Source organism: Meles meles, chromosome 14, assembly GCF_922984935.1.
Source record: "Meles meles chromosome 14, mMelMel3.1 paternal haplotype, whole genome shotgun sequence".
Classification (NCBI taxonomy): Eukaryota; Metazoa; Chordata; class Mammalia; order Carnivora; family Mustelidae; genus Meles; species Meles meles.
The window spans coordinates 6,741,847-6,768,280 of NC_060079.1; the positions used below are offsets into that span (position 1 = coordinate 6,741,847).

Below are 26,434 nucleotides of genomic sequence, written 5' to 3' on the forward strand. Positions count from 1 at the left end.
GGCTCTCCTTCGGGGACTTGGAATAACCTTTCCTCTACTATTAAAATCCAGTTTCTGAAACTTGCATTGGACACAGGATATCTGAATGACTTTTTACTTTTTTTAATCCAGAAAGATTGAAGAAATCCAAGTTTTAGAACTGAGCATGCCTGAACCGTTAAAATGGTAACAATTTCAACAGTTTGCTGGAAAAAGGTGAAAAACTTTGTTTTTTTTTTAAGAGAGACTAAAACATTATATTCCTTTTTTAAAAAATCTCGATTATAGGCAGTGATTAAGGCATGAAATACCAGCATAGATAAAACTCCTACTGGAGGGCGCCTGGGTGGCTCAGTTGGTTGGGCAACTGCCTTCAGCTCAGGTCATGATCCCAGAGTCCTGGGATCAAGTCCCACATCGGGCTCCCTGCTCCACAGGGAGTCTGCTTCTCCCTCTGACCTTCTCCTCTCTCATGCTCTCTCTCAAATAAATAAATAAAATCTTAAAAAAAAAAAAAGAGTTTGTTTCTTAAAAAAAAACAAAACAAAAAACTCCTACTGAAGCTCACAGCATCTCTGAAACTTGCAGGCACTACGGTTCAAGGCACTGATGTCCATGTTTGTAATACTTGTTCCTGTAGACGGAATAATTTCAAATTCCTCTGACTGTGGAATCCACACTGTCTCACAACATGGTCAGGACTGATTTTAACATGCTCAGTGTTAGCTGGCAGGAAAACATTTTTCCTGCAAGTACGTGCCTAAAGACAAGTGAACTGAGTCATCCTGTTTCACAAATAAATACAAGCACTGCCCAGTATCCCCTTGGTAATAAAGTATCAAAGCGGGACAGGGAAGGGAGAAGACAACTAGACCAGACTCATGACATCCACACGGGGCAACCAGCACTCGCTGTCACCAACCCTTCAACCAGCTTTCCCAAGAACGGTTACCATCACTGTCAAACGTGCTAAGGAAGCAAGATCTGATTTCGTATTTTCTCTGATTCATTACTGAAAGAAAACTTTTGAAAAGCAGCCGCAGAAAGAGATAATCCAAACAATAAGAGATCAGACAAAAAGGTTTTACAGTTACTTCAAGGCATCACATATGCCTTAATACCGGCCATTGTGTTTCTTTTTCTCTTTTGTTTAACAAAAAAACTTGGTGGAGTCTCTAAAGTGATACTTTGGAACATCCTTAGATAATGCCTAAAATCTTGGGTCAAGATACTCAACATAAAAAAATTCTTTCTCTTAAAATGTATTTTAAATTGGCTTAACCTACATTTGGATAATAATTAAACAGAATATTGTTCCATAAAGACTCCTAGTTCTCTAGGACTTTACTCATTCGATTAAGTGACTTGTCTAAGGTTAAATTGCTGGTTAGCGCAGTTAAATAAGTAACTCGGAACTCTGGCTGGAAACGTGGCCCATTGGTCCTCACTCCTGGTCCCCTGTGTAAGGAATACATCTTTCTAGTTCTTTGCAGGAATGACAGCTTGTATTTGCCACACATTTACTGTGCACCATGTCATCCTCACACATTGGTGGGGTATGGAACAAAGGAGGACATTAAGACTCTGAGGTTAAGGTCACAGAGCCAGGCAACAGGACTAGGATTCAATTCTGTTTTCTTTCCTTTTTTTTTTTTTTTTAAGATTTTATTTATTTCACAGAGAGAGAGATCACAAGTAAGCAGAGGGGCGGGGGGGGGGGAGGGGAGCAGGCTCCCCGCTGAGCAGAAAGCCCGTTATGGGGTTTGATCCCAGGACCCTGAGACCATGACCTGAGCCGAAGGCAGAGGCTTAACCCACTGAGCCACCCATGTGCCCCTCAATTCTGTTTCCTGACCCAAAGATGTGTCAATGAGAAAATTAACTTTCATAACAGTAAATTAGAATAACAAATTAGAAATAGTATCTACAACAGCAAACTAAGGCAAAGGAAAAAAATGTATTTTCTTTGTTTTGACCAGATAAAAGAATAAATCTAAAGTGTTTTAATACATTTATTTACTTCATCACACAACTTTTCAAAAAAACTGCTTTAAGAATTTCTTACAACTTATTTAATTAAAAGATCAAGAGTTAAAACGGCATAAACTTTTCTGGCCTCCACCTCCTTAATCTTTGGGTATTATTTCATAACCGTAAATCAAGGAATGGAACTTTCTGATGCATACTTATTATTATTTCTTTCAAAAAACATTCAGTAAAAACAAACACAGACCCATCTGTATCCATGAGCTTTCAGGTACTGTAAAGCCAAAATAATTTTTTAATAAGGTAGCAAGACAAAAGTATTTTAACTAGCCCTAACATTTAAGGGAAATGAGAAAGAAAATTGATAAAACACTTCTGTACTAAAACTTAAGGTCCTAACTTCCCCCACGGCCTGGCAGCTGCCCTCCCACTGCATTCTGGCTTTGCCCTCCCAGTGAACTCAAGCTGCCTTTGCCAATCAAGGTCAACACTGTCCTTCCTGCCACAAATCCAATGTGTATCTTTCAGAGTGCCCAACTTCACTCTGGATACATCTAACATTGCCTGCTAAACACTCTGTCCCTGAAACCGGGCTTCCTCTGACATCTAGGACACTACTTACCAGTCTGGCCATTCCTTTCCCATCACCTTTGTGGATTTTGTTTTCCTTTACTGGTCCCCAAATGTTGCTGATCCTCTTCTAATCTTTCACATACACCCCGGATGATAACACTGCTTCCAACAGCTTTAAGAACAACCGTTCATTTGCTGAGGACTTTCAAGTCTTTACTTCTCTCCGGGGTCTTCCTCCTCAATATCAGACTATTAGGATGAAGGGCAGGTGTGAACCTCTTCACTTACTTGTTGCACCTGTGTCTCCAATTCAACATGCCTGGAACAGAACGGAGCCCCCCACTCGCGTGCTATTCTCTCACGCTCTCCAACACCCAGGCACCTGTGTTTCAGCACCCAAAACATCCAACTGGCCTGACCTCCAAACTTTCACTTCTCCAGGACTATGGCCATGTGGTCTCTTTCTCTCTCTCTCTTTTAAGATTATTAATTTTGAGAGCGAGAGAGAGAACATGAGTATACAGGTGGGGAGGGACAGAGGGAGAGAGAGTCTTGAGCCTTAAGCACACAGCCCAACCCAAGGCTTAATCTCAGGACCCTGAAATCATGACCTGAGCTGAAACCAAGAGTCAGAGGCTTAACCGACCCCACCACTCAGGCACCTCGACTATGGTCTTGTTCTTACATCAGGGCTCTGTCCACTTGATTTAGCAACGACTCTTCCTGTCTGCAGAAAGGGCACAATCTAGCCAGCCATGTCTCTAAAATGCAAATCTGAGCACCGTGCTCCACTTAAAACTCTAATATGGCTCCTTGTTGCCCCCAGGCTAGTCTAATCCCCTCTCCTGGAAGCGAGGAATCGGCAGGCTCCTTACCTCTGATCTCTAGTCTAGACTTATCTCTCAACACTCCAATCCTTCCCTCACCTCCTCCTGCTACAGCCAGGAGACCCACTGAAGGGGTCCTCCCACAGGTGCAGTCGGACTGCCTGAAAACCCCAAGTCAAAAACATCACACCTGCATTTATGCCATAAATGTGTTAACTTAAAACATATAAAAGTGCAATGGGTTCATCTTTGTCATCAACCAGAGGTCTTCATGTATGATCATCCGACTGGAATTCTGCATTTTTTCTTGCCTAGGTCGCACGAGAATGTCTCAACTGTGATTTCCAGCTCTGGTTTCTTTCACGACAGTAATAACCAGAGACACTTGTGAAGTATTCTGAGTAAACATTCCTGGATCGATCGATCTTTCCTTCTTTTTTCCTTTCTTTCTTTCTTTCCTTTTCTTTCTTTTTTTTTCCTTTACAGCTATCAATTCTCATCTAATCAGACAAAATACTTTTTGGCAATTCACCTTTATTGAATCTCTACAAAGTACTCAGCTTAGTTTTCACAGAGCTGAGTCTCTACAGTCTTACATTTCATTAGTTTGTATATCTAAGTAAGATCTATAATTATAATAACTGATACAGCTGCCATAAATGGGTTTGGAGGCATGCCCTTGACTCCTGGTAGGATACAACTCAAGCAGGGCAGAATGAGTAGCCTCAAGGCAAGCCCTCAGCACGCTGCAGGCTCCAGTCAGCACGTGCAGGACACCTTGAATCTGAGAGGCCTGAGGATGGGGAGAAATATGCTCTCCTTTCTCCGGCTCCCACCGTTTGCATATGCTATTCCCTCTGCCTGGAACATACCTTTCCCTCACAACAAACCTAATCTAACTTCTGTTCACCCTTCACCTTGTCACCGGAGAGACTTCCTTAGCCCAGCAAACTCCCAGAAGCCTGTGCCTATCAATTTTATCTTTAGAAACTAGCTAACTAATTGCTGGAACAGGAAAAGAAACGTTTGGAGGACGACCTTCCCCTGACCCCAAGCAGGACTACCTCTGCACAGATGAAAGTGCCCCAGAGTTACCTCAGCTCCTTTATGTTAAAATCCCTGCTCTGGGAGGGGCATAAGCTTCATTAGCATAACATACAATATATGTACGGGCATGTTTTCTGAGTGCGCACGTGCAACTTTAGGTCTGTCCGTTTCAGGCAAGGATGAAGTCTCCCTTTGAATATTCATTCCAAACCTCAAGAGAAGGAGCCTGCTTACCTGTGTGGGGAGGCATGGCTTTGGAAATTATCCTGTATTCTCTTTATTTACTATAAATAAAGATGACCTTGTAAGGCCACTCTTCTTGTTGTAGTTGGTCTGTTTCTCACCACCAAGAAGACTCATACTGGTTCAGTAACTAACTCTCAAATTGGATGTCATTTTCTCCGGGAAGTCTTGGGACTCCCCAGATCTGATGCTCTCCCTTCACCCTGAGCTCCTTTATCCTTGCAATGGCTTTAAAGTCCCTATACCACACTGGAGGTTTGTGAGAATGGCCTCTGGGTTCCTCACGACCACCCACCCTCCAGCACAGTGTCTCATTCATAATAGGACAGAGATTCTGAGATATACAACATCACATATATTTATTAAGTGGGTCAAAACAAATGAGGTATCTTCTAAACCAAGAGCACCTTAGACACTTCCTGAAATATCAGTTTTTGATTATGTCCTAATGACATCTTCTATCACTTGCCAATAGTATTAGTTATATCAACTGTGTAAGGCTGAATTAACTTGTTTTACAACCAATACCAGTTCCTCAATGGGGAAAAGTAGGTAAGTACACCTAAGGAAATCTTTCCCGTGCTCGCTTCGGCAGCACATATACTAAAAATAGGAAATCTTTCCCGTTTCTGAGCAAATATTCCAGTACAAAATCAAACTGAAGAAACAGAAGTCGGAGACTTGGAGACAACGTCATCCCTGAGTAGTAATCCCCAACTGTACTTCAAAACCACCTGCCAAGGCAGCCGTCCATGCCTTAGTACACTTTTTCTTTCCTTTAGACAAACCGACCTTAAATCTGTGTAGGAAACATGCCATAGGCGCAAGCAAGCAAGACCTGGGAGCCGTCCTGGGGGTGGCCGTTGCGGGGTGGGATGCGGGGGCGGGATGCGGGGGCAGCGCCTGCGCGCACGGCCAGGCCACGTGGGCGGGGGGCGCCTTTCCAGCCCCCGGGGTCCCGGGATGGGTCCACCCTGGTGCAGGCGCGGCTGCACACTGACCTCAGCTTCAGAAGAGCCCCCACACCCCATCCTTTCTGTCTGAGACTTTCACATGATCAGCGATTCGGCAAGGAGAACTTCCGGTGTTGCCGCGGGGTTCACCCCACCAGATCGCCTACTGGGCACCCCAAGCCTCCTGGGGCTACTCGCAGAGGAACAGCACCCACGTCTGCGAGGAGAAGCCATAGAGGGGGCTGAACCCAGCCTTAAGGCCCTGGGCAGAAGCCAGTGCCTATGGGCAGTTAGCAGATGTTTGACCACACTGGGATGGCCAGTGGGGTCCACCCCAAAAGACAGTAACTAAGCTTGTAATGCGCTAACTAGGACATGCTCTCCTTTCCATCTCCTGGCCTGACAGGGTCTCCACAAGCGTCTCCACGTGGATCTGCGCCACGGAAGAACAGCAACAAGCGGGGGCTTATTCAGTGGTAGACACCATCACCATCACCCTCTTCAGGGTTGACTGTTTCTCTCAAAAAGTCCTCAATTTATTCCGTAGCAAAACGAAAATGCAGTAAGCTGGATTTCTTATCATTAAGTAACTTATTTTGGAAACTTCTACCTTATCTTATTCCTCACTTATCTTTGTATTCTACGGAGCTACCGTAGGACCCATGATCAATTTGAGTACAATTTTCTGTACTATTTTTTACTTGCTTTCCTACTGACACAAGAACCAGGAGTTTTTAATCCCTCGGAGCAGGTTTTCAAGACGGGTCTGACTCTTGGGAGACATGCGTTTGAGCTGCGCAGCTCCACTAATACAGATTTTTTTTCAATAAATACAGTGCAGTATTGTAAATGCATTTTCTCTTTGTGGTTTTCCTAGTAACACGTTCTTGTCTCTAGCTTACTTTACTGTACGCATACATATGATAATAATTAATAATAATAAAAGAATATATAATACATATAACATACCAAATATGTATTAATCAACTGCTTATGTTATCAAGAAGGCTTCTGGTCAACAGTAAGCTATTAGTAGTAAAGGTCTGGGGGAGCCAAAAGTTACACACAGATTTTGGATTGTATAGGGTGTGTTTTGGGGGGGGCATGCCCCTTACCCCCACATTATTCAAAGGTCAACTGTACTTCCTCCCTCCACCAATCATTAGCCAGCTCTAATGTGCTCAGACAGGCTGGCCAGGGTATAATTTGGGTCATTCTGTCAAAAAAAAATCAAGATTTTTTTATACACATGTATTGGTAAAGATGTGGAGAAAAAGGAACGCTCATGCACCAGAAAGGGATGCAGCCACTGTAGAAAACAGTATAGAGGTTCCTCTAGAAGTTAAAAGAACTACCATATGATCCAGTAATTGCACTACGGGGTATTTATGCAAAGAATACGAAAACAGTAATCTGAAAGGATATGTGCACCCCTATGTTTACTGCAGCATTATTTACGAAAGCCAAATTATGGAAGCAGTGCAAGTGTCCACTGGTATATGAACAGATAAAGAAGATGTGGTATGTGTATATATATACATATATATATATACATACACACACACACACACACAACGGAGTATCAGTCATGAAAAAGAACGAAATCTTGCCATTTGCAACAACATGGATGAATCTAGAAGGTAAAGTGCTGACTGAAATAAGTCAGTCAGAGATAGACAAATACCACATGATATCACTCATATGTGGAATTTTTTTTTAAGATTTTATTAATTTATTTGACAGAGAAATAGATCGCAAGTAGGCAGAGAGGCAGGCAGAGAGAGAGAGATGGGGAAGCAGGCTCCCCGCTGAGCAGAGAGCCTAATGCCGGGCTCGTTCCCAGGACCCTGAGATCATGACCTGAACCGAAGGCAGAGGCTTAACCCACTGAGCCACCCAGGTGCCCCTCATATGTGGAATTTAAGAAATAAAACGAACAAAGGAAAAAAGAGACAAACCAAAAAATGACTCTTCACTGGAGAGAACAAACTGATAGTTAGCAGAGAGATGGTAGGTAGGGGATGGGTGAAACAGGTGAAGGGGATTAGATGTACACTTACCATGATGAGCACTGAGGAAAGAATGGAATTCCTGAATCTCTATATTGTACACCTGAAACTAATATAACACTATATGTTAACTGGAATTTAAAAACAAAGATGTTCTTTGTATACATCATGCCTTTAAGGGCTGTATTTTTTGGTTGTTTTCCTAATGAAAAATGTAGATGGGAGTTATGATTTAGAGTTGCACAATGCCACTGTTAACAACTTCAAGCATTACATCATTCTGCTGAAGACTGTGCAGTTCTGGCCTAGGTCATCAGAGGGCTACACTGGCTTAATTTGATTCTCTTTCCTAGCTTGCCGAAAGTGACTATATTCATAAGAAATTAACATGTAAAACTATTTAAAAATCAAATCAAGCAACAATTTGAGTAATTTAGAAATATTTTTAAAAGTCACAAGAAGTGTAATCAATTCAGGGTTCCTGGCTGGCTCAGTAGGAGCATGTGACTCTTGATATTGGGGTCATGAGTTCGAGCCCGATGTGTAGTGCAGAATTTACTTGAAAAAAATTAATCAAGTCAACTTGTCAACTTCATGTCTCCTTAGAAAACCATTTGATTTTTCATATGTAATCATTACTGTAGCTAATCCTGTGTTCTCTCCTCTGTTGTGTAGCATTATTAAAAATACTCTAATATAGTACTTAATGGTTAAGGAGAAGGCTTTTAAAAATATAACAGATATTTTTAAAAATGGCATCCCCAAATCTACTGATCTTCAATGTCATGCTTTAGCTCTTTGCTTGTAACCCATAAAGATGCCACAGAAATGTGATCGCTGAGGAAACTGAATGTTTTCCTTTCTGGGAAATGTTTCCTTTCTGGTTAAGATAATCACTGGGTTTATGTCATATGAGCAAGCTGATCTGAACTCGATGGGTGAGATGAGTAGAAAGACAAGGATGAATAGACATAAGAAGAATAATTTTGGAAAGCGATCAAATTTGACTTCTGATCCGTAGATTAGTAAAGCTGGAAACCAAAATATGGGCAAATCAGGAGCATGGGTAGGCGGTGATGTAGTAACTTGCCCTGGAACTTACTACATAAGCTTCTCATAAGAGAAAGCAAAAGGCAGTAAAGATAATTCCCTAAGAGAAAGTTATCACAGGGCAGGCATGCTTTGCTAAGACCCAGGGAGAAAGAAGGCCACAAACACCATCACCAGTAAAGCAATAAGGTTTTTAATAGGATGGCAGCATCCCAATCATGAGCTTTATAAGAGCACATACAAGTACCATTGTGATTCCTGATGCGAATGTATTATTTCAATTCCACACCCATTGGTCAATAAACATTACTGAGGACTGCTCCTTGTGACCTTTCTTCAGACTGTAAGGGGCTAGTAAGGAGACAGGACAGTCCTCTAACAAAGGCAAGCAAGAAGGAAGTGCTGGAAAGGAGCACAGCAAGATGCTGAGGAATGAGTACTGAGAAGGGGCAGCTCACCTCCACCTGAAAGGAGTATGTCTTCATTTCTTAACAAAAATCAGTTCGTTAATATTCAAATTTATACATTTTGAGGAAAATTTAGTTGTGGGCATTTCTCGATTTGCAGATTTGGGGAGCACCTGACCAGGAAGGAGGAAACATACTTTTATTATTTTTTAAAACTTTTGTGATAAATTTCAAACAAACACAAAAGTACAGAAATCAAATGATGAACCCACAATTATCAAAACCATTTTTTCCCCAAACTTCCTCAGCAGCTTTTGAGTATTTTAAAGCAAAACTCACATATACTGTTTCATGCAAAAAACATTTTAGTATGTACCCATAACAAATAAGGACTTAAAAATAACTACACAATCATTATCCCCACTAACAAAATGAACAATAATTACTTCACTGAATTCTCAGTCCATGTGCAAATTTCCCCAATTGTCTCAAAAGGATCTTTTTATTTTTTGGTATCAGAATCCAAACAAGGTGCATATACTGCATTTACCAAATATAATTTGGATTAAACCAAGTTTATCCATTTGGGTGACATCTACCAGAGATCACGCATTCAACACATGGGCTCATCGAACTGGCTGGCACCTCAGCACTTCAGTGGGCTGGAGATCTGGACCCAGTACTGTTCCACTCTTAAAGCAATGGAGGGGCCAGCTCTTGGCACACAGGAAGGAAGCAGTGCAAAAACCAGAAGGCAGAAATGCTGGAGCTAGTCTGTCATGGACTCGCCATCCCCTGGGCTGTGTTTCCCAAATCAGATGATGCAAGTGCTAGCGACTTTTACAAGCACCGTACTGCTCATCTGTGCAGGCGAGGGAGCAGGCAAGGGAAGTCAGTGAGACATGCTTCTATCGCAGTGAAGTCCGCGGCCTCCATGGAGGTGGGACATCCGTACCACAGGAAAAGAGGGCATAGCTCTTGCACTAGGCAGCAGGGCCAGCTCAGTCACCGGAATGGTTGACCCACATATCTCTGGCTCTGCTTCTCCTATCACAGGGTCTGCAGGAATAAAAGTGACGAGTAACTGCACTAACCTATTACTTGATTCATATGGTAGGAAATCTCCAAATCTGGTGGCAGAGACTCAAATCTAGCTCCCAGATCTCAGCTGGTTTCCACACGTAGAGCCTCTTCGTGAGGCAGAAGCCAGGTGACCGTGGGGTAGGAATCCCAGAGTCACAACTCTTCCTTCCAGGCTTCCCGAAAGGGCTCTTCCACCATTTACCTGGTAATTGTGCCCCTGGCAAAGGGAGCCCCCGCCCCATAGTAAAATCTAAGCCATCATTCTTCCTAATCCTTTCTGACTGAGAGGAGAGAGGGCCTCAGCAGGAATTTAGCTTGTGTGGATAGATGGCTAGGACAATGGCTTGGCTGAATGGCTTGGAGGAATGTGGAAAAAACCAAATAGGTAACGGACTGATTTGGGGAAGGAGTACGATTAGATATACCAGAATACACTCAAAGCATGAGAAATCATCTGTCCCATGTGAATGCCTAGTTGTATCCCACGTGAATCTGATTGCAAAAGAGGTTGTTTAATAATTGTGTGAACACTGTGTTCCACTCTGTAAACGCCAATCTTTGTTCCTAGTCATCTTGATGCTTACTCAGTAGGTTCAGGGAGGAAAAAAAAAAAAGGCCATGGTGGCAGAAATGGATGCCAAGCCTGGGCTAAACCACAGGGTGTCCCTCTCAACCAAGTTAATGATATGGTTCCTTGAAGGAACCAGACAGCTCCTTGTGGAGAGTTGATTACAATGGACCCTTTTCATAATAGAGGGGTAGATGGTCTGTCCTTAGTGGGAAAGACATTTATTCTAGATCTGGATTTGTTTTCCTTACCTGTCGGACCTCCGCTGGAATCTCACTGAAGGCCTGATACACTGCCACGGCACGTCGCAGGACCATGTTTCTACTCAGGGATGCCGGGGGGAACAGGGTGATAGACCAGTGCCCGTGAGGGTCACAAGCGTTATCCTGCTACGGTCCAGAAGCATGCCATCATGGCCGAATGGAAACAAAGTTAACAGAGATGGCTTGGGGACACACCTTGATATTATGATGCCATCTGGGATAGGCTATGCACACTGAACCGGTGTCTGACAAGGTGATGCTCACCCACAGCCAGAATACAAAGGGCAAGCACAGGGGCCACTTCCTCCGATGACTTAATAATACATTTGCAAAATATTTTCTTCCTATTCAGGAACTCTGCCCTGTCATTCTCCCAGGAGAGAAGGACTTCCACGGGAATCCACAGGCCGGGCCCCACTGGACTGGAACCAAGGCCGGCCACTTTCGCCTCCCCGTGCACTGGGAAAATGAGCACCCAAGACAGACATGGTTGTCTTCTGTGCTCAGTGCCAGCACGATTTCTCAACTGGCCTTACGCAATAACCTCCAAGTCAGTCTCCCTTCCTCTGCCTTTTCTCCCCCAAACTGTCCTTCCTCTCTAAAGCTTCAATCACTGCCTATCACTCCCTCGCTGGCAATGGCTTCCCCTTTCACTTAGAATAACTCCAAGTCCTACCCAAGACTTGCAATGCCCTTTCTATCCGGCCGCAGCCTCCCCGCCAGACGGCAACGCCCTCTTCTCCTGCCCTTGTTTCCTGAACTCCGCTCACCCCAGCCCTCTCGTTGAACCTCAGACACGTCGAGTACCAGCCTAACTCTGGGCACCTATGTGCCTGCCACAGGACCTCTCCTCCCTCAGATCTTCAGCTCCTGCTCACCTTTCAAGCCTCCAGTCCAGTTTCACCTCCTTAGGGATACCGGGTCACCCTCTGCCGTGACATCCTGACACTCTCTACCATATCACCCACGTCCACTTTCCTCAGAGTGACTGTTACTGCCCAAGAGAAGGTATTGACTGACTGACTGAATTGGATGCAATGCTAGAATGTGAACTTGACGAGGCTTTATCCTCTGCCCTATGCCGCAGGGTCAGACCAATGCCCGGCAGGCTCCGGTTGGTGCCCCACGCATTTTTATAGATTGACTGATTTTTGACAGAGGGAGGGAGAGAAAAAAGATGATGGCAACTCTAAGCAAGCAGGGCCACTCACAGCTCCACAGGTCTGGCCACCTCGGCAGGCAAAGGACACCACCAGGCAAGACACTGGGCAGGCGCAGGGGGAGCGTGCGATGGGCACGAGATGAGCAAAGTCAGCAATAGCACGTATGGCCTTGCAACCGGAAGCAGGAGAGAGACATTTCCTTTAGTGGCGTCACGCGTATGTGCATAATATTTATCTTCTATTTCCCTTCCGCCCCCACCTCCTTCCACTATGACGATCAGGGTGTGCTGCTTCAATTTCCCTCTGGGTATACAGTGGACAAGGCTGTGCAACAGAACTGGAGAAGAAACAGCTACCACTCAGGAGGGCCTAGACTCGGCGCGGCTTGCAGTAACTGACGAGCCTCTGGGCTGTCTCCCTCGAGGGAAGGAGTGAGCGTGTTCTTAATTATACATGAAATAGGTGCATCATGGCAGAATGACATTTAAGGAAAAAAAAGAACGCCCTCCACCCTGCTTCATTTTCCTTTATGGAACCGCCTGCCCTGTTAGAGAGTCACTTGTTAATTCATTATCCCCACACTGGAATGTAAGTGATTTAAGGACTTTGTTCTGTTCCCAGATGTCACCCGGCACGTGGTAAGCACTCAGAAGTTACTGGACATATGAATGAATGAAAGAATGAATGAATGAATGAACGAACGAATGAATGAAGAACCTGTCCAGAATCTATTTCTATTTCTAATACTCCTTGGATTTCCTCTAAGGGGAATGACCTCCTTTCCACTGTGTCCAGCCTCAGTGACAGGGTACCATGTACCTGCCTCCCAATATGAAGGCAAAGGGTCTCTGGAGGCCCCCAGTCCTTCTCCCTGTTCCAGCGCCACCAGGTAGCAGACACCTCACTTAAGCTTCAGGAGTTGATTTCCCTACCCTGGGACTTTGACTCTTGAGCGACACAAGGAATGGCTGGCCCTTCATTCATTCCTATGCCTTCCTGTTACGTGTGTCCCTTGGCTTCTTCCAGGTAGTTCCTTGGTTCCCAGGAACAACCCTGAAGGCCATCCATTTCCTAGACTGGTTCTCTAGCCATTCTTTCAACTTTGGGGACATCAGACAACCTTCCAATAAATTCCCTTTTTGCTTAAGCTGGTCAGAGTTCATTTCTGTTCCTTCTCAGCAGAAGAACATTAAAGCCAAAACAAAACACTATTACAGAAAGCACAGAAATCAGCTGTTTGTATGTATACAGGGTTGTTGGAGGAGAAATCACCTACATTCCTTCCATCCTAACCACACCATTTTCATTTTTGCATATTCCCGTTAAATCCTTGAACATTTGTGTTCATGTCGTGTATTGTTGCAATTGTGGTATACGTTATAGGTTGAACTACGTCCCCTGTATGGATGCTGAAATCCTAACCCCCAGTACCGTCAAAGTAACCCTATTAGGATTTAAATAAGGTTTTAGTAGATGATCAAGTTAAAAGGAGATTATTAGGGTGGGCCCTAACTCAAGGGCAGGGAGAAAGCCACATGAAGGGGGAGGCAGGGATGAAGGCAATACATCTACGTGCCAAGATGCAAGGCACCCGAGACAACTGGAAGCTAGCATGGGGGCTGGCAGAGACTCTGCGACCCTATCCTCGAAAGGAACCACTCTGCCAATGTCTTCCTCTCACTTCCAGCCTCCCTCCAGTGCTGAGACACAAATTTCTCCTACGTAAGCCACCTGGTTTGAGCTACTGAGTTAGAGCAGCCTTAGCAAACTCATACACTACACGTGATTTTATTTTCCATTTTTCGTCTCACTTTAAAATTGTAGCCGTCCCTTTTCCTGCTGTTTGCAGGGTCTTCCTATCTATGTTGTAAACTGTTGTGAGGTAGTGACCCACGCAGCTCCCCAACTCACTAATCTGCTATGACTAAACATTTACTTTGCTTTGACTTTCGTGCCATCACAATGTTGTGAAGAGTATCTTGGATTTCTTTCTTCCTCCTTTTGGACGACCTCCTGAAAACACACCACCAGGGGTGGATGACAGCATCAGAGGGGATGAACATGAAGCCCAGCGCTGAGCGGCTTTGCAGGAGGAAGACAATGACTGCTCACTGTCTCCAAGGGCACACAAGGCAATGAATTTGGAATTCTGAATGCAAAGAACACTCCATAAGGTAATGGGAAAGTGAGCTCTGAAGGGAGAAAAGAGAGAAACAGGCGGAAAGTGAGACTCGGGTTGCACAAAAGCCTATAAACTCATTTAAGGAATTGGGACTTAATTCTAATAGTGGGAAAGAGTTGAACACGACCAGGGGCTCTGACTAGAGAGAGTATGAAAGCTTGGCCTGAGCAAGTAATGGGGAGGCTGTGAGGGGAAGGGTTAAGGAAGCTGACAAGCAAGGTGATCCTGAGAGTCAAAGGATGGGATTTAGTGACTCCCTTAGGAGGGGAGCGAGGACTCCGGGGTGTCCAGCCTCCTCGGTTGAGGGCCTCACAAAGGCATGAGATATTCACAAATTTCTTCAAGCTCCACCTGCAAGCTCCACCGTAAGTCCTCCCAGTCTATATGACACGAGTTAGGAACCGTCACAACACAACTGGGGGTTGAGGCATTTCCTCACTGTTCACCAACACTCTGAATTTTCAACCCCAAGTGTGACCCTCCTGGGACACGGTTCTCCACGATTCCTGTCAGAATCCCTCAGTGACTTTGTCACCATTTCTGGTCACTAGCCATCATCCTCTTCCACCTGTCCTTAGAAATGCCTCCCTTGACCAGGCAGTCCATACCTCCTTGTTCTTTCCCTTTCTTGACCCATCCCGTTCCCCCTCCTCCTGTCCCTGGAATTTCAGTCCTTCAAGGGACACCCGCCACCCTCGTCAAGTCTATTGAAACCTCACCCCTTCTTACAGACTCAGTCGCCACGCTCAAGTGCACGCCACCGCACCCACACGGCGAGGTGGTGGCATGGCCAAGGCAGCAGCCACGCTCCCGAGTGCCCAGCCCTTACTCGTGCTCACCGCACCGTATTCATTTCTCCAAGTAACACAGGAAATCCTGCCGTTGGAGCTTATCATCATTAGAGTTCAGTGGTTAAAAATGAACCACTAGCTATGACAACTTCTATTTGTAGATTCAAATCCCAATTCTGCCCCCCTCCTGGGTGAGTGACTTAGGGCAGTCTATCCCTGTATACCTGGGCTTTTTCATCTGTAAAAACAAGGATAATAATACCAATAATACCAACATGGCAGGTAGTTACGAAGATCAAATGAGCTAATACATCAGAACACATCCAATAAATGTTAACTCGTTACTCCTGTCCAGTGCACAACAGGCCACGCCACTCATTATCTGACCAGCTGACTGGCACCAACATGAAAATTAGTGTAAAGGAAGATTTTCCTTTTTAAGAATGTAAACGTCAGGGGTGCCAGGGTGGCTCAACCGGTTAAGCATCTGCCTTTGGCTCAGGTCATGATCTCGGGGTCCTGGGATCAAGCCCCGTGTTGGGCTCCCTGCTCAGTGGGGAGTCTGCTTCTCCCTCTCTCTTGCTCCTTCCCTCCCCCTTGCTTGTGCTCACTCTCTCTCTCACATAAATAAAAATCTTTTTAAAAATTAAAAAATAAAAAAATTCCATTTATTTTAAAAAATAAAAAAGGACGTAAACATCATTCCAAAAGCGTGGTATTAATTCAAATCATGAGTGTTTACCAGGTAAGTACTGTGATCACATAGTAGCTACTGCAGCAGACCGAGTGTTCTCTGGTGTTCAGAAAGGCATCAGTGAGTCTCAAACACCCAGACAGAGACTCAAAAAGGTTCAGACAAATGCACCGACTCCATTCTTAGCTCTCCACCTGCAGGAACTTAGGTACACAGGCACGAGGGGAGCAACTTCTCAAACACGGTCGCGGTGACACAGAGCACCCACCCCAGAGGGCTGACGACGCCCCCAGGCCTGCATGTGCAGCCCCTGAGATGAGCCCTCCTCACTCCCAGTGGAAAAAACACCCTGGCCCAGAGGCAGTGGAGAGGGGCCCAATCGAGTGGGTTTCACAGCAAACAGTCGACTGAGGACTCTACACCCGTGTCTGGAAAGGGAGCCCCCGAACGGGGTGGGCCTGGGAGACTCACCATTGGAAGCTCGCATCTGCCGCCGGCGTCCCACGCGGTCCAGCCCAATGGGGGTGCTCTGGGAGAAGGTGAAGGGCCGGAAGCGGGCTGAAACCGCCTTGTAGGGCAGCACCCGGTGGGCTGGCACGGGAGGCCTGGCTGCTGGCTACAAAAGGAAAGCAAAACGCCGTGAGGGGATGCCAGGAAGCGGCACCTCCCGCAGAGCTCTTCACAGGCACAGCCCTGAGCAGCTCGGCCCCGTCACCTCCAGACCACTCACACACGAGAGATGCTGTCTCCGAATCGTGGCAAGGGCTTCAGGCTGCACCCAGGCACGGCTGCAATGACTCCTTCCAAGATTTTAAACCACCATATCGACTCAAGGGCTCTTACCTCCCGGCAACACATTTCATGTCACTTGTCAGCAATATACCAGGGGTAACACTCAGTAAAAGCAAAGCGTCAAGAAGAGGAGAAGCAGATTTAGGAAGTGGTGGCTTTCTCACAGGGGCGGGGCAGAAGGGTAAGAAGACGTTTTCCAGCTGCAGCCTCCCGGGGAAGCAGCGGTTCCTGCATGACGGACTTGGACCAGCATTCCCGCCTGGCACATGCACGTGCAGGCACTACGCAAGTATTTATGGGAGACAAATGCTCCTTACCTCAACTACCAAGACAACTGAGCTGTGTTAAAAAGAAGAGTTGGTTTTCCACTTTCCACAGATTTACCCAGATCTCTTCAGAATCATCTTTGTGCCCTGTTGATGTTTCCACGTGAACCATCACTACAAATCGAAGGCCACGCTGGCTTATGCTTTCCTTAGTTTTTCTTTGTATTGTCCCACCTATTTCCCCAAATGAGCCTTCAAGTGTACAAAGTGACCTTAGCACATTCCTTCTTAACGCTCTGAGGGGAAATAACTTCTAAGTGCTTTCGATTTTCCCCATACTGTGTTTCAAGTTGCAACAGATTACAGTCTGCTTTGGTTCAGAATTATTTCCTAGCGTACTGCACATGTTAATACCACAGAAAGTTCCTGGGATTCTTCCCCTTCATTTTTTTTTTTACCTTCAGAATGCAGTTCAATTTAACTCAATTTAACAAAAGGAATTTGAGTGCTTGCTATAAATAAGGCATTAGGTTGGGCTTTACAGGGAGAATGTAAATATAAAATCCAATACTAACATAGACCCCCCCCCCGCCTTTTTAAGAAAATTTTAGGAGTTATTGATGATACCAGCTAGCAAGCTCAAAAACTAAAACTTGGTGCTCACTCATACTGTTCTGGGAACCCCTGACCGTGGCTGGGTCTCGCCAAATAACATACACTCCTCCTGAACAGGGCCTTTATTTAAATGTTTTGTAGCCTCAAAGTGCTCTTTGGGTAACTGATAAATACTTGTTGAAATACTAAGGGGAAAATAATAAGGATTTTTAGTCTACTGATAAAGTGGTTGCAAAGCAGCAACTTGAATGTAAAGAGTTAAAAAATGGTAGGAAAGTGATTTCCTTCGCTCCTACAAAAGCACTTCCTTATTTTCTTCTTATCTTTACTTTTTAACATTGGAGGACACTTTCTCATTCAAGAACTTCTTTCAAGAAGCTCATTGAATATGCAGTTACCTTCTCCTTATTGAGATCTCAGGTGATTTAGGACAAACAGCACACTAGTTTCACATATGGTTTGAGACTCCAGGAAAGACAGAAGATTAGTAAAAGGCATCCGCGTGTCAGATGGTAAGTTAATTCATGAGTGTTTTCAGAGTCAGGAAGAAAGCCTGAGAGTCTGTTGTCCTTGAAGCAGAGAGAAGAAAGAAAAGCAGCAGTCTGTTTAGTTCACAGGGGAGAACAAAGGCCAGGAAGCTGGAGGGCTCTGTTAGCTTTGGTAGAAGCAGCCAGGTCTTACTTGGGTTAGAAGACTCTCGATTTCCTCTGTCGGGCTGTTCCCATAGAAGTTGACCCCGCCTATCACAGAGATGGGGCGTCTTCTCCAGCTTCCTTTGGGGCAGCCCACAGCAGCGCTCTGGTCTGCAGTGTCCGTGGAGGCCGTGTTGGGCAGGTGGTCTCCCTCCACAGTGTCTTCTTTCTGGGGGTCTACAGCAATTGAGTCTTCAGGAATGGACAGACTCCGGTTGGCCAGCTGGCCATAGTCGGAAAGAGGTCGGGGCCTTGCTCTTCTCCCAGAACCCCATTTCCTCCTGGTGATCCTCTGAGACTCGGTCCTTTCTTCATCCCGGGATGAGTCCCGCCTCCAGGATTCCTCTGTCTCAACCTTTTCAAATGCGAACAAGTTAGGTGAGCACCCAAATCCAGGAAGGTATTGAAAAAGAACAAGCCATACACGCCCTCCCATCGGCTTCAGCCCTGCCTTAAGGCCTTCTTGATTTACTTGTTTGTTTTTTTAAAAGTTATTTCTGTAACAGGAAGACATAACTGAAATGTACATTAAAATAAGCAACTCATCTTTAACTGGAAGCTGAATTAAAACCGTAATTTAAATAGTGATGTGTGGTGAGCAAGGATGAGCTATCATAAAAGATATTAAGAAAATCAGTACCATTGTGAGTTGTTAGAAAGTACTTTAACTATGGTTTCACCCAAAATAAAATATAAAATATACATAACAATAGCATGGGGAAATGCAGGACTCTAGAAGGGGAAATGAATATGTAATGCTTTACAAAACTGCTCTAAGGTATTTTCTTGCAATATTTAAAAAACAGGAGGTGCTTTAATAAGATGAAGTTTGGGCCGTTAGGGCCAAACTTAGGGCCAAGGAGTCAGGTCTGATGAGAAGAGCACTGAACGAGGATTCAGAGAACTAGATCAGGCTACTAACTAGTACTAACTAGCTGTGACCCAGGACAAGTTAACAACGAACCATTCAGGACTCGACAGTCCCACAGCTGGGTAGTCTGTGGTCCTAAACACTTTTCAAATTGTTCAAATACTTCTTTCGGAGGTGACCTAATGTACCAGCAAAAAACCACGAGGTTGGAAATGGACGGTCTGCTGTGTAAGTCAGCCTGGGCCACAAGCTAGCTTTGTAACCTCAGGCCAGTTACTTAAGGTCTGCGGATTTGGTTCTGCAGCTGTTCACTGGGGAATAATGGGTCCTTGTGTGGATGAAATGCTATACCAATGGTGAGATAGCCCTTATCAACCACAGTTAATTATTGCTCTTAAAAAGCAGTGTGTGGAATAACCATGCCCAGGTTCAGCCCTGCCTGCAGATAAGCTCTATGTCAGCACACCCTTCAACGTCTGGGTTCAGAGGAGGGCTGCTGCCTAGTTCCACAGGAGGTTTCTCCCACCCCTGGTTATTATTTTTTTAAATACATTTTTTTTTAAAGATTCTATTTATTTATTTGGGAGAAAGAGAGAGCAAGCAAAAGCAGGGGGAGAGGCAGAGAAAAAGAGAAAAGGATAAACAGACTCTCTGCTGAGCAGGGAGCCCAATGCCAGGATCATGACCTGAGCTGAAGGCAGATGGTTAACCTACTGAGCCACCCAGGTGCCCCCTGGTTATTATTAAAAAAAAAAACAAAAAACAACAACAACAACAACAAAAACTAAAACCACTGCAGGGCCTGAGGAAAAGAACAAGAACAAGGAGAGTTGTCATCGAGGGCAGGACAGGCAGAGCAGGCCACCCAGGCCTGGCGGCTGGCAGCAGAACTGCCCCAGGCAGCCCAGCCCTGCCCCCAGGACTGGTCCAACAGGTCGTGCTGCTTGCCAGTCAGTGGCAACCAAGAGCTCAAACACAGTTCCTGTAATTTCCAATCCCATGTGCCTCAATGGTCCCTAAGATCATATACAGCTGACTTCTAAGCAATACAGGGGTTCTAAGTGCCAATCCCAGGTGCAGTCAAAATCTGCTTGTTAACTTTTAGCTTCCCCCAAACTTAAGTACTAATAGTCTACTGCTGGATGGAAGTCTTACAGATAACAGTCAATGAACATGTGTTTGGTATGCTATACATAGTATATACTGTGTTTTTATAATAATATAAGCTAAAGAAAAAAGATGTTATCAAGAAAATCACATGGAAGAGAAAAGACATTTAGAGTATTAAACAGTATTTATTAAAAAAAAAAAAAAAACCCACGTGGAAGTGAACACCACAGTTCAAACCTGTGTTGTTCAAGGATCCACTGTGCTATGAAAAATCAATGATGAGCAAAGAAAGCAGAAAGGAATTTACAGACACTCTACTGCACTGCCATCATTTTTCCAATTAGGAAAACGAAAACCCAGGGAAGTAAGGTGACTTGTTCAGGGCCACACAGCCCACACACAGAATGACATGGAAATGCGGGTCTGGAAATATCTGTTCCCACTGGACCAAGTCACCTCTGCTCAAAAGCTAGTAAGTTCTAGCAGTCACCGCTTACCTCGCTGTTGCCTCTGACTGCAAAGAACTTCATGTTAAAATCAAGTCACCACTGAGGGGTCTAGAATATACCACTATGCCATCGAAACTCTTCTGATCTCAAGGTATTCAAGAATAAACTCTCCCCTCTCCCAACTCCCTTATCTGCCTGAAAGCAGAGCCTCCCCAAAGAACACCGCTGTCATAAATCCACTATCTTGGGATAGGATGTTCGTTCCTCCAACCCGGGGAAGACGTGGCTCTTATCAGCTGAGAAGAGAATCCCTGGCCTCAGTGGCCACAAACTATCAGACCTCCCATTCATCTTTCCTAAATCTCTGGGTTTCCCCTAAGTGCCCTTCTCTACCTCCCCTTCCCCAAGTAAGAAAGTATAAACGCCCCCAATTCTAAACACTTCCTGGAGTCACTTTTTCCTGCCAACTCCCACTTATCCACACGAACGAAAACCTGTCTTTTCTCATCTGTCTTTTGTCAGTTCAAGTCCACACCCCCACACTTAGTAAGCCTAAGATAGAGAAAAGGGGTAATTCTCTGACACTATCACCGGGAAAATATGAGAAATCATGAAAAAGTTAATATTCTTTGCATTACATATGAAAAACAGGATATTATGGAGAGTTTGACTACATTATTAAACTCAGTGGCACAACTTAACCACATAAGAATACGTCATTTATGTTATCACCCTGTGATAAAAAGGTTCAGAGACAAGGTGTTAGAAAAACAGAAGCAAGACAAAATTACAAGCAAGGGAGTTGTCTAACTGGTAACAAATCTACGTGCAGTTTTTTGAGTTTTTTTTTTGTTCTTTGGGGTTTTGTTTGTTTTGTTTTTTGCACTTACGCAACAGGCAGCATGCCTACCTGAAGGCTTGTGATGCAGATAGGAAAATAAGGAAGTGGGTGTCAGAAGACAGGAGGCGGTCTTAGCTGTTCAGGTAAGAAATCCTTCTGAGACCAAAACATACTCCAGGAAGTGAGGAGGCTGGATAAAGGCAGGTATGCTCAGAGCAGGAAATGAGAGGGCAGGAGACGTGCACAGGATTTCTTTAACATGTCATGCCTCAAGGGTCAACTCCCGTTCCCACCAGGGGGTACTCATAAGAACGGACTGTCGTCCTCCTCCAAGAACTATTTACACAGTCCCACCGAAAGGACAAAAGGAGAAAACAGCCTTTCCAAGTGGTACTGAATGTTTTAGGAAGTGCAAAAATTAGTTAACAGAATAACATATACAATTGAAAGGTCTGCTTTACTCCCAGCAAAAGAGGGAGGGAGAGAGAGTGATTTACATTCCTTGTAAAACCAATCTGAGCTTTGATGCGTATTCTAAAACTGAATCTTCTTTTGGCAAAGTCTGTGTACTTCTGGAATACAACGGGGTTCATTCCAGGGAACAGAGTTTGACTGCGATTATACCTGCAACTGCAAACCCCCGCCACCGCCCTGCCCCCACGCTCCACAAGTTCTAACCTACCCCGGACTCCGCTGCCACGGGCAGTGGTGGCCCACAGACACACTGAAGGAACAAGCAGTTGACTACATCCATGCTCTTTGAGCTTCCTTCTCTCCTTTACAACAGGACAGTGAGGGCGTAAGTGGCCATGCCGGAGCTGTGTCTTCCGATGCTCCTCCTCACAACCCGGCAGCCTGGCCTTCAGATCAGCCCTACTCTAAGCTTGACTGGCCAATTCTCACCCAAGTCGTCAACTTTTGTAAACAAACTCTGCGGGCGGGGCACAGCTGCCCTTTTAACTCTTGCTTCTCTGTATCGTTTTAAAGTACTTTCCCTCATCAGGAGTCCTGAATTTCTTTCCTTTTTTTTTTTTTAAGAATTTATTTATATATTTGACAGAGAGAAAAAGAGAGAGAGAGCACAAGCAGGGATGGTGCAGAAGGAGAGAGAGAAGCAGGGTTCCCGCTGAGCAGGGAGCCCGATGCCAGGCTGGATCCTAGGACCCTGGGATCATGACCTGAGCCAAAGGTAGTCGATTAACCCCCTGAGTCACCCAGGTGCTCCAGGAGTCCTGAATTTCTTCTTCAAGATTCCTCTCTTTCCCTTGCAGAAGTAAAAAGCCAAGCTAGATCTTCCCTCCAGCGGGACACTTCAAAACCCGTTTCTTTCGAAACCATAGCAAGAGTTGTTATTCACTGAGGGAAAAAGACTTACACACAAAGCTCTGATGTCACATATTCAGAAACTTCATCAAAGGGAAGTTTCATGGATCAAATAGCAAGAGCGTGGGTTCAATTATGCCCCCCAGAAGGTACGTGGAAACCCTAACCCCCAGGACCCGTGAATATGATCTTGTTTGGAAATACAGTCTTTGTAGATGAGACTGAGCTCAGATGAAGTCAGGCAGGATTTGGGGAACCCTAATCCAATGGCCAGTACCCTTAGAAATAGAGGGAAATTTAGACACAAAGATGAAAGTAAAGACAGTCCTATGAAGACAGAGGCAGAGAGCGGAGTGGTATCATCTACAAGCCAAGAAATCCCAGGCAGAGGCCAGAATGGACCCCCATTATACAATAATGAGGGTACGTCCTCTTGTTTTGAGCACCCTAGTTGGTGGAAATTTGTTGCAGTAGCCCTAGGAAACTCATACAGCAAAGTAATTCAAAAGGAAATATTACAAGCAGGGAAAATGAAGATGCTTTGGGAAGATGGAAAAAAAATTAACCAGAGCAGAGCTTTTCCAGCGTGTGAGCCAAAGGTATTCTCAAGATGTGCACTAACCCAGTAAGCAAGCCTTCCACATTGCCTCAGCACCCTGAGCACTGTAGGGAGTCCAGGGGCAGCTTCAGAACCGGAGGTGATACAAGAACGCATCTCGACAGCGCACATGGCAGGAGGCCAGCCATATGCGAGCAATGACCACTGTGGCTTCTGAATGTCGCTGTGTGCAGAACCACAGCAGGCTCAAGGCCACCTTACCTAACGCTTACCACCACCCCGTGACGTAGCTAACTATTCATGACATTTTATCATTTAGACACTGGGGCAATGACTCACTCTGGTGAACAGAGCCGAAGTAGAGAGGCCATTTACAACGCAGTGTCTAACTTCAAAATCACTGTCCTTTCCACTATGCAGCCCTGCTTCCTCAGCATACACTTTTATAGAAGCAAGACGGTACTTGGTAGGTCTTCTGCCTTTCGCTGCAGCCCTGCTTGGAAGGGGGTGGGGGTGTGGGGAGGGAAATGACAGGAAGAGAGACTCTGAAGGCACTCCTGCAAGCTGGGGACAGTTAGAGACCCTTCCCCAAATCACTGCTTTAAATGCATAAAATAAAAATTAAAAATTTTATAAAATTTATAAACAATAAGTAAAATTTTAAATGCATAAGAGATAAAATTATAAAGTAATCAGATTATCCTGAAATATAATTATCAAAATATTAAAAGAATTAAAAATAATAATAAATGTAAAACACATAAAAAGAAGACTAGCAATCAGTCTAAAAACGGCCATACTTTGGAAGTACTGATGAACAGATTTTAAGATATCAGTGTAAAGTGTTGTATGATGCGAAAAAGGTTTTGATTTCTATGGGTGACAAAAGCACAGGAGCTGCTAAATTACTCTGGCTTGTGCCTACACTCCTAAACTGAAGGAAATGCTACATTTTACCTACAAGGTAGTGAAAATAAAGCCCACTCCTCAATTTCTGTTGACAAAACCACTGAACGAACCAAGGTTCAAAACTCCTACGTGACCTAATTTCACATAAGCCTAATCATGGTACCAGCTCTGTGCTCTGACTCCTGAAAACTGAAATTTTAGGACTTACACACGGTAAAATTTAAGAAGCAGCATTTCACTATTCAGAGCTATACGTCACTAATTTCCCTTAAATGAAAATTAATGTGTCATAAGACTATGCATAGGCTTTTTTTTTTTCCTTTTCTTTTAGTGCAGATTTGTTACCTGGATTATGAGTGCTTGGAATGAGATGGGTTGTAAACATATGTCTGAGGATTTTAACTGAGGGAGGGAACTCATAAGATCCCAGATCAACTACTACACTTTGAGAAGCTGAAAGTGAGAACAAGAAAATCTTCACATATTTAGAAAGATGAAAGCTTGGGTGCTAATGACATTTTTGTCTTTGTTACTTTAACACCAGAAAGATACTCTTGGTTACTTAGAAATCTTAAATTGTCATCAACTTGCATTTATAATCCACCTAAAGTCATATTTTCGGGTACGTAAAGAAGGCATCATTATACCCATTTTGGAGATGAGAACCCAATCACAGAGAAGGCAACAGACTTAACGAACTAGGGTGCATGAGAGAGATCAGGCACTTAACTCAATGTCACCTTTGCAAGGCCAGCACGAGACATGACCCTCCCCATTGGTAGATGTACATAAGAAAAATGCAATATGGTTTATTGCAAAAACCCTGAGCAACAACTTCCACAAATACTAGACCTTGTAAGGCTGCCCCACAAAAAGCATGTGCTTATCCTTTTTACATCTCTCCACTTCCGGTTTATGCTTCCCCTTTGACGGAGTCCCGGGGCCCGTTCGCGGCTCTTCACTCATCAGTGTATGCGCACATACGTTTCCCTGGACTCTTCCTCTCTACTGCTTCCTCTGCCCTCCAGCAGCACAGCTCACCTTTACCCCTGCTCTAGGCTCCATTCCCTTCTCTCTCCTCATAGAGCAGAACTTTTCCCTTCAGCTGATCACACATGGAAAGCAAACACAGTTGGTTTTGTTGAACTTACTGAATCATGTTTGGTTTCTTATCTTTAATTTTTAGAACAAGTGGGTGGAATAATCTTTCTTTCTCCAAAGGTGCCTTTTCTTTTATAGATCTTGATGGTGTGTGTGTGCGTGTGTGCATATGGACACTGTACTAGCAAAAGGGGGGGCCCACCAGAAATGGACCGCCTGTCACCCGGGTGTGCTAATTCTCCCCCTCCTAACATTCCAGGTGTTCACACATTTTTTCCTACCACACTTAGGCTAGTTAAGGAATAAACAGCAAGGTGGGGGTACTTCTGAAATTGCCCAAGCAAGGAGAGGAGAGAGGTAGCCTCTGACTTGGTCTGAGATAAGTAAATGGCCAGACACCCATCACTGAACTGTGGACCACTGTAAAAATCATGCATGTTTAGCCTGGCTCCATTCCACCTTTCAAGGTTTCCTCTAGTTCAGGGACTATCCTGAGAAGGGACAGGCACCATCATAAACGTGTTGTTCCCCCTTCTCTGACCCCCAACTTGGACTAAGCCCGGGTCTGGACGGGCCCTGCACAAGAAACAGAAGAGAAAGTAGAAACCTATTCATTTACTGAGTTTTTCCATCCATGGCTTAAAGGCAGAAGTGTATATTAATGCTGGTGGCATTCTTACCAATGCTGTATCTTTAAGATGCAAGGTTTCAAGCTGTAAGAACCTTAGGGGCTGTTGGAACTCTGACAGCAAATGAAATGGGAGTGACTAACCAAAAACTGTTCTAATTATTACCAAATGAGATCACACACACACTGGGAATTTTGATGTAACTCTTAAAATTAAAGAAAGAGAGAAGGAAAGGAACTATTATAATCTGGAATGCTGTGGCCTTGTCCTTTGCGTTCAGGGAATAGGCCATTTGTTAAAATATATATATATATATATATATGTATATATATATATATATGACACAGCATTAAAAATATTTTTTAAAATATATTAACGCTTCCTAAAGCCTTGGAAGTAAAAGGGGAGTACGGTGTACTTCAATTGCCTTTGCATGTGTAAAACTGATGATAAAATATC

At 44.5% G+C, this 26,434-nt stretch overlaps 1 protein-coding gene across 8 annotated transcripts in view; it reads right to left on the reverse strand.

Moving 5' to 3' along the window:
* SPATA13 (spermatogenesis associated 13) overlaps positions 1-26,434 on the reverse strand; it is a 146,146-nt gene that overhangs the window by 36,025 nt on the left and 83,687 nt on the right. For 5 of the 8 annotated variants that reach the window (XR_006814869.1, XR_006814868.1, XM_045977875.1 and 2 more), the window contains exons 3-4: positions 18,173-18,538; positions 16,290-16,434 (exon numbers count right to left, since the gene is read on the reverse strand). Coding sequence is in view for 6 of the 8 variants with exons in the window: in XM_045977875.1 (XP_045833831.1) it covers positions 16,290-16,434; positions 18,173-18,538 (511 nt within the window). In the remaining 2 variants the exon portion in view is untranslated. Of the gene's footprint in view, positions 1-16,289; positions 16,435-16,548; positions 16,735-18,172; positions 18,539-22,136; positions 22,275-26,434 lie in introns of those variants that run through there. The other 3 variants (XM_045977876.1, XM_045977877.1, XM_045977880.1) reach the window with 3 other exon arrangements.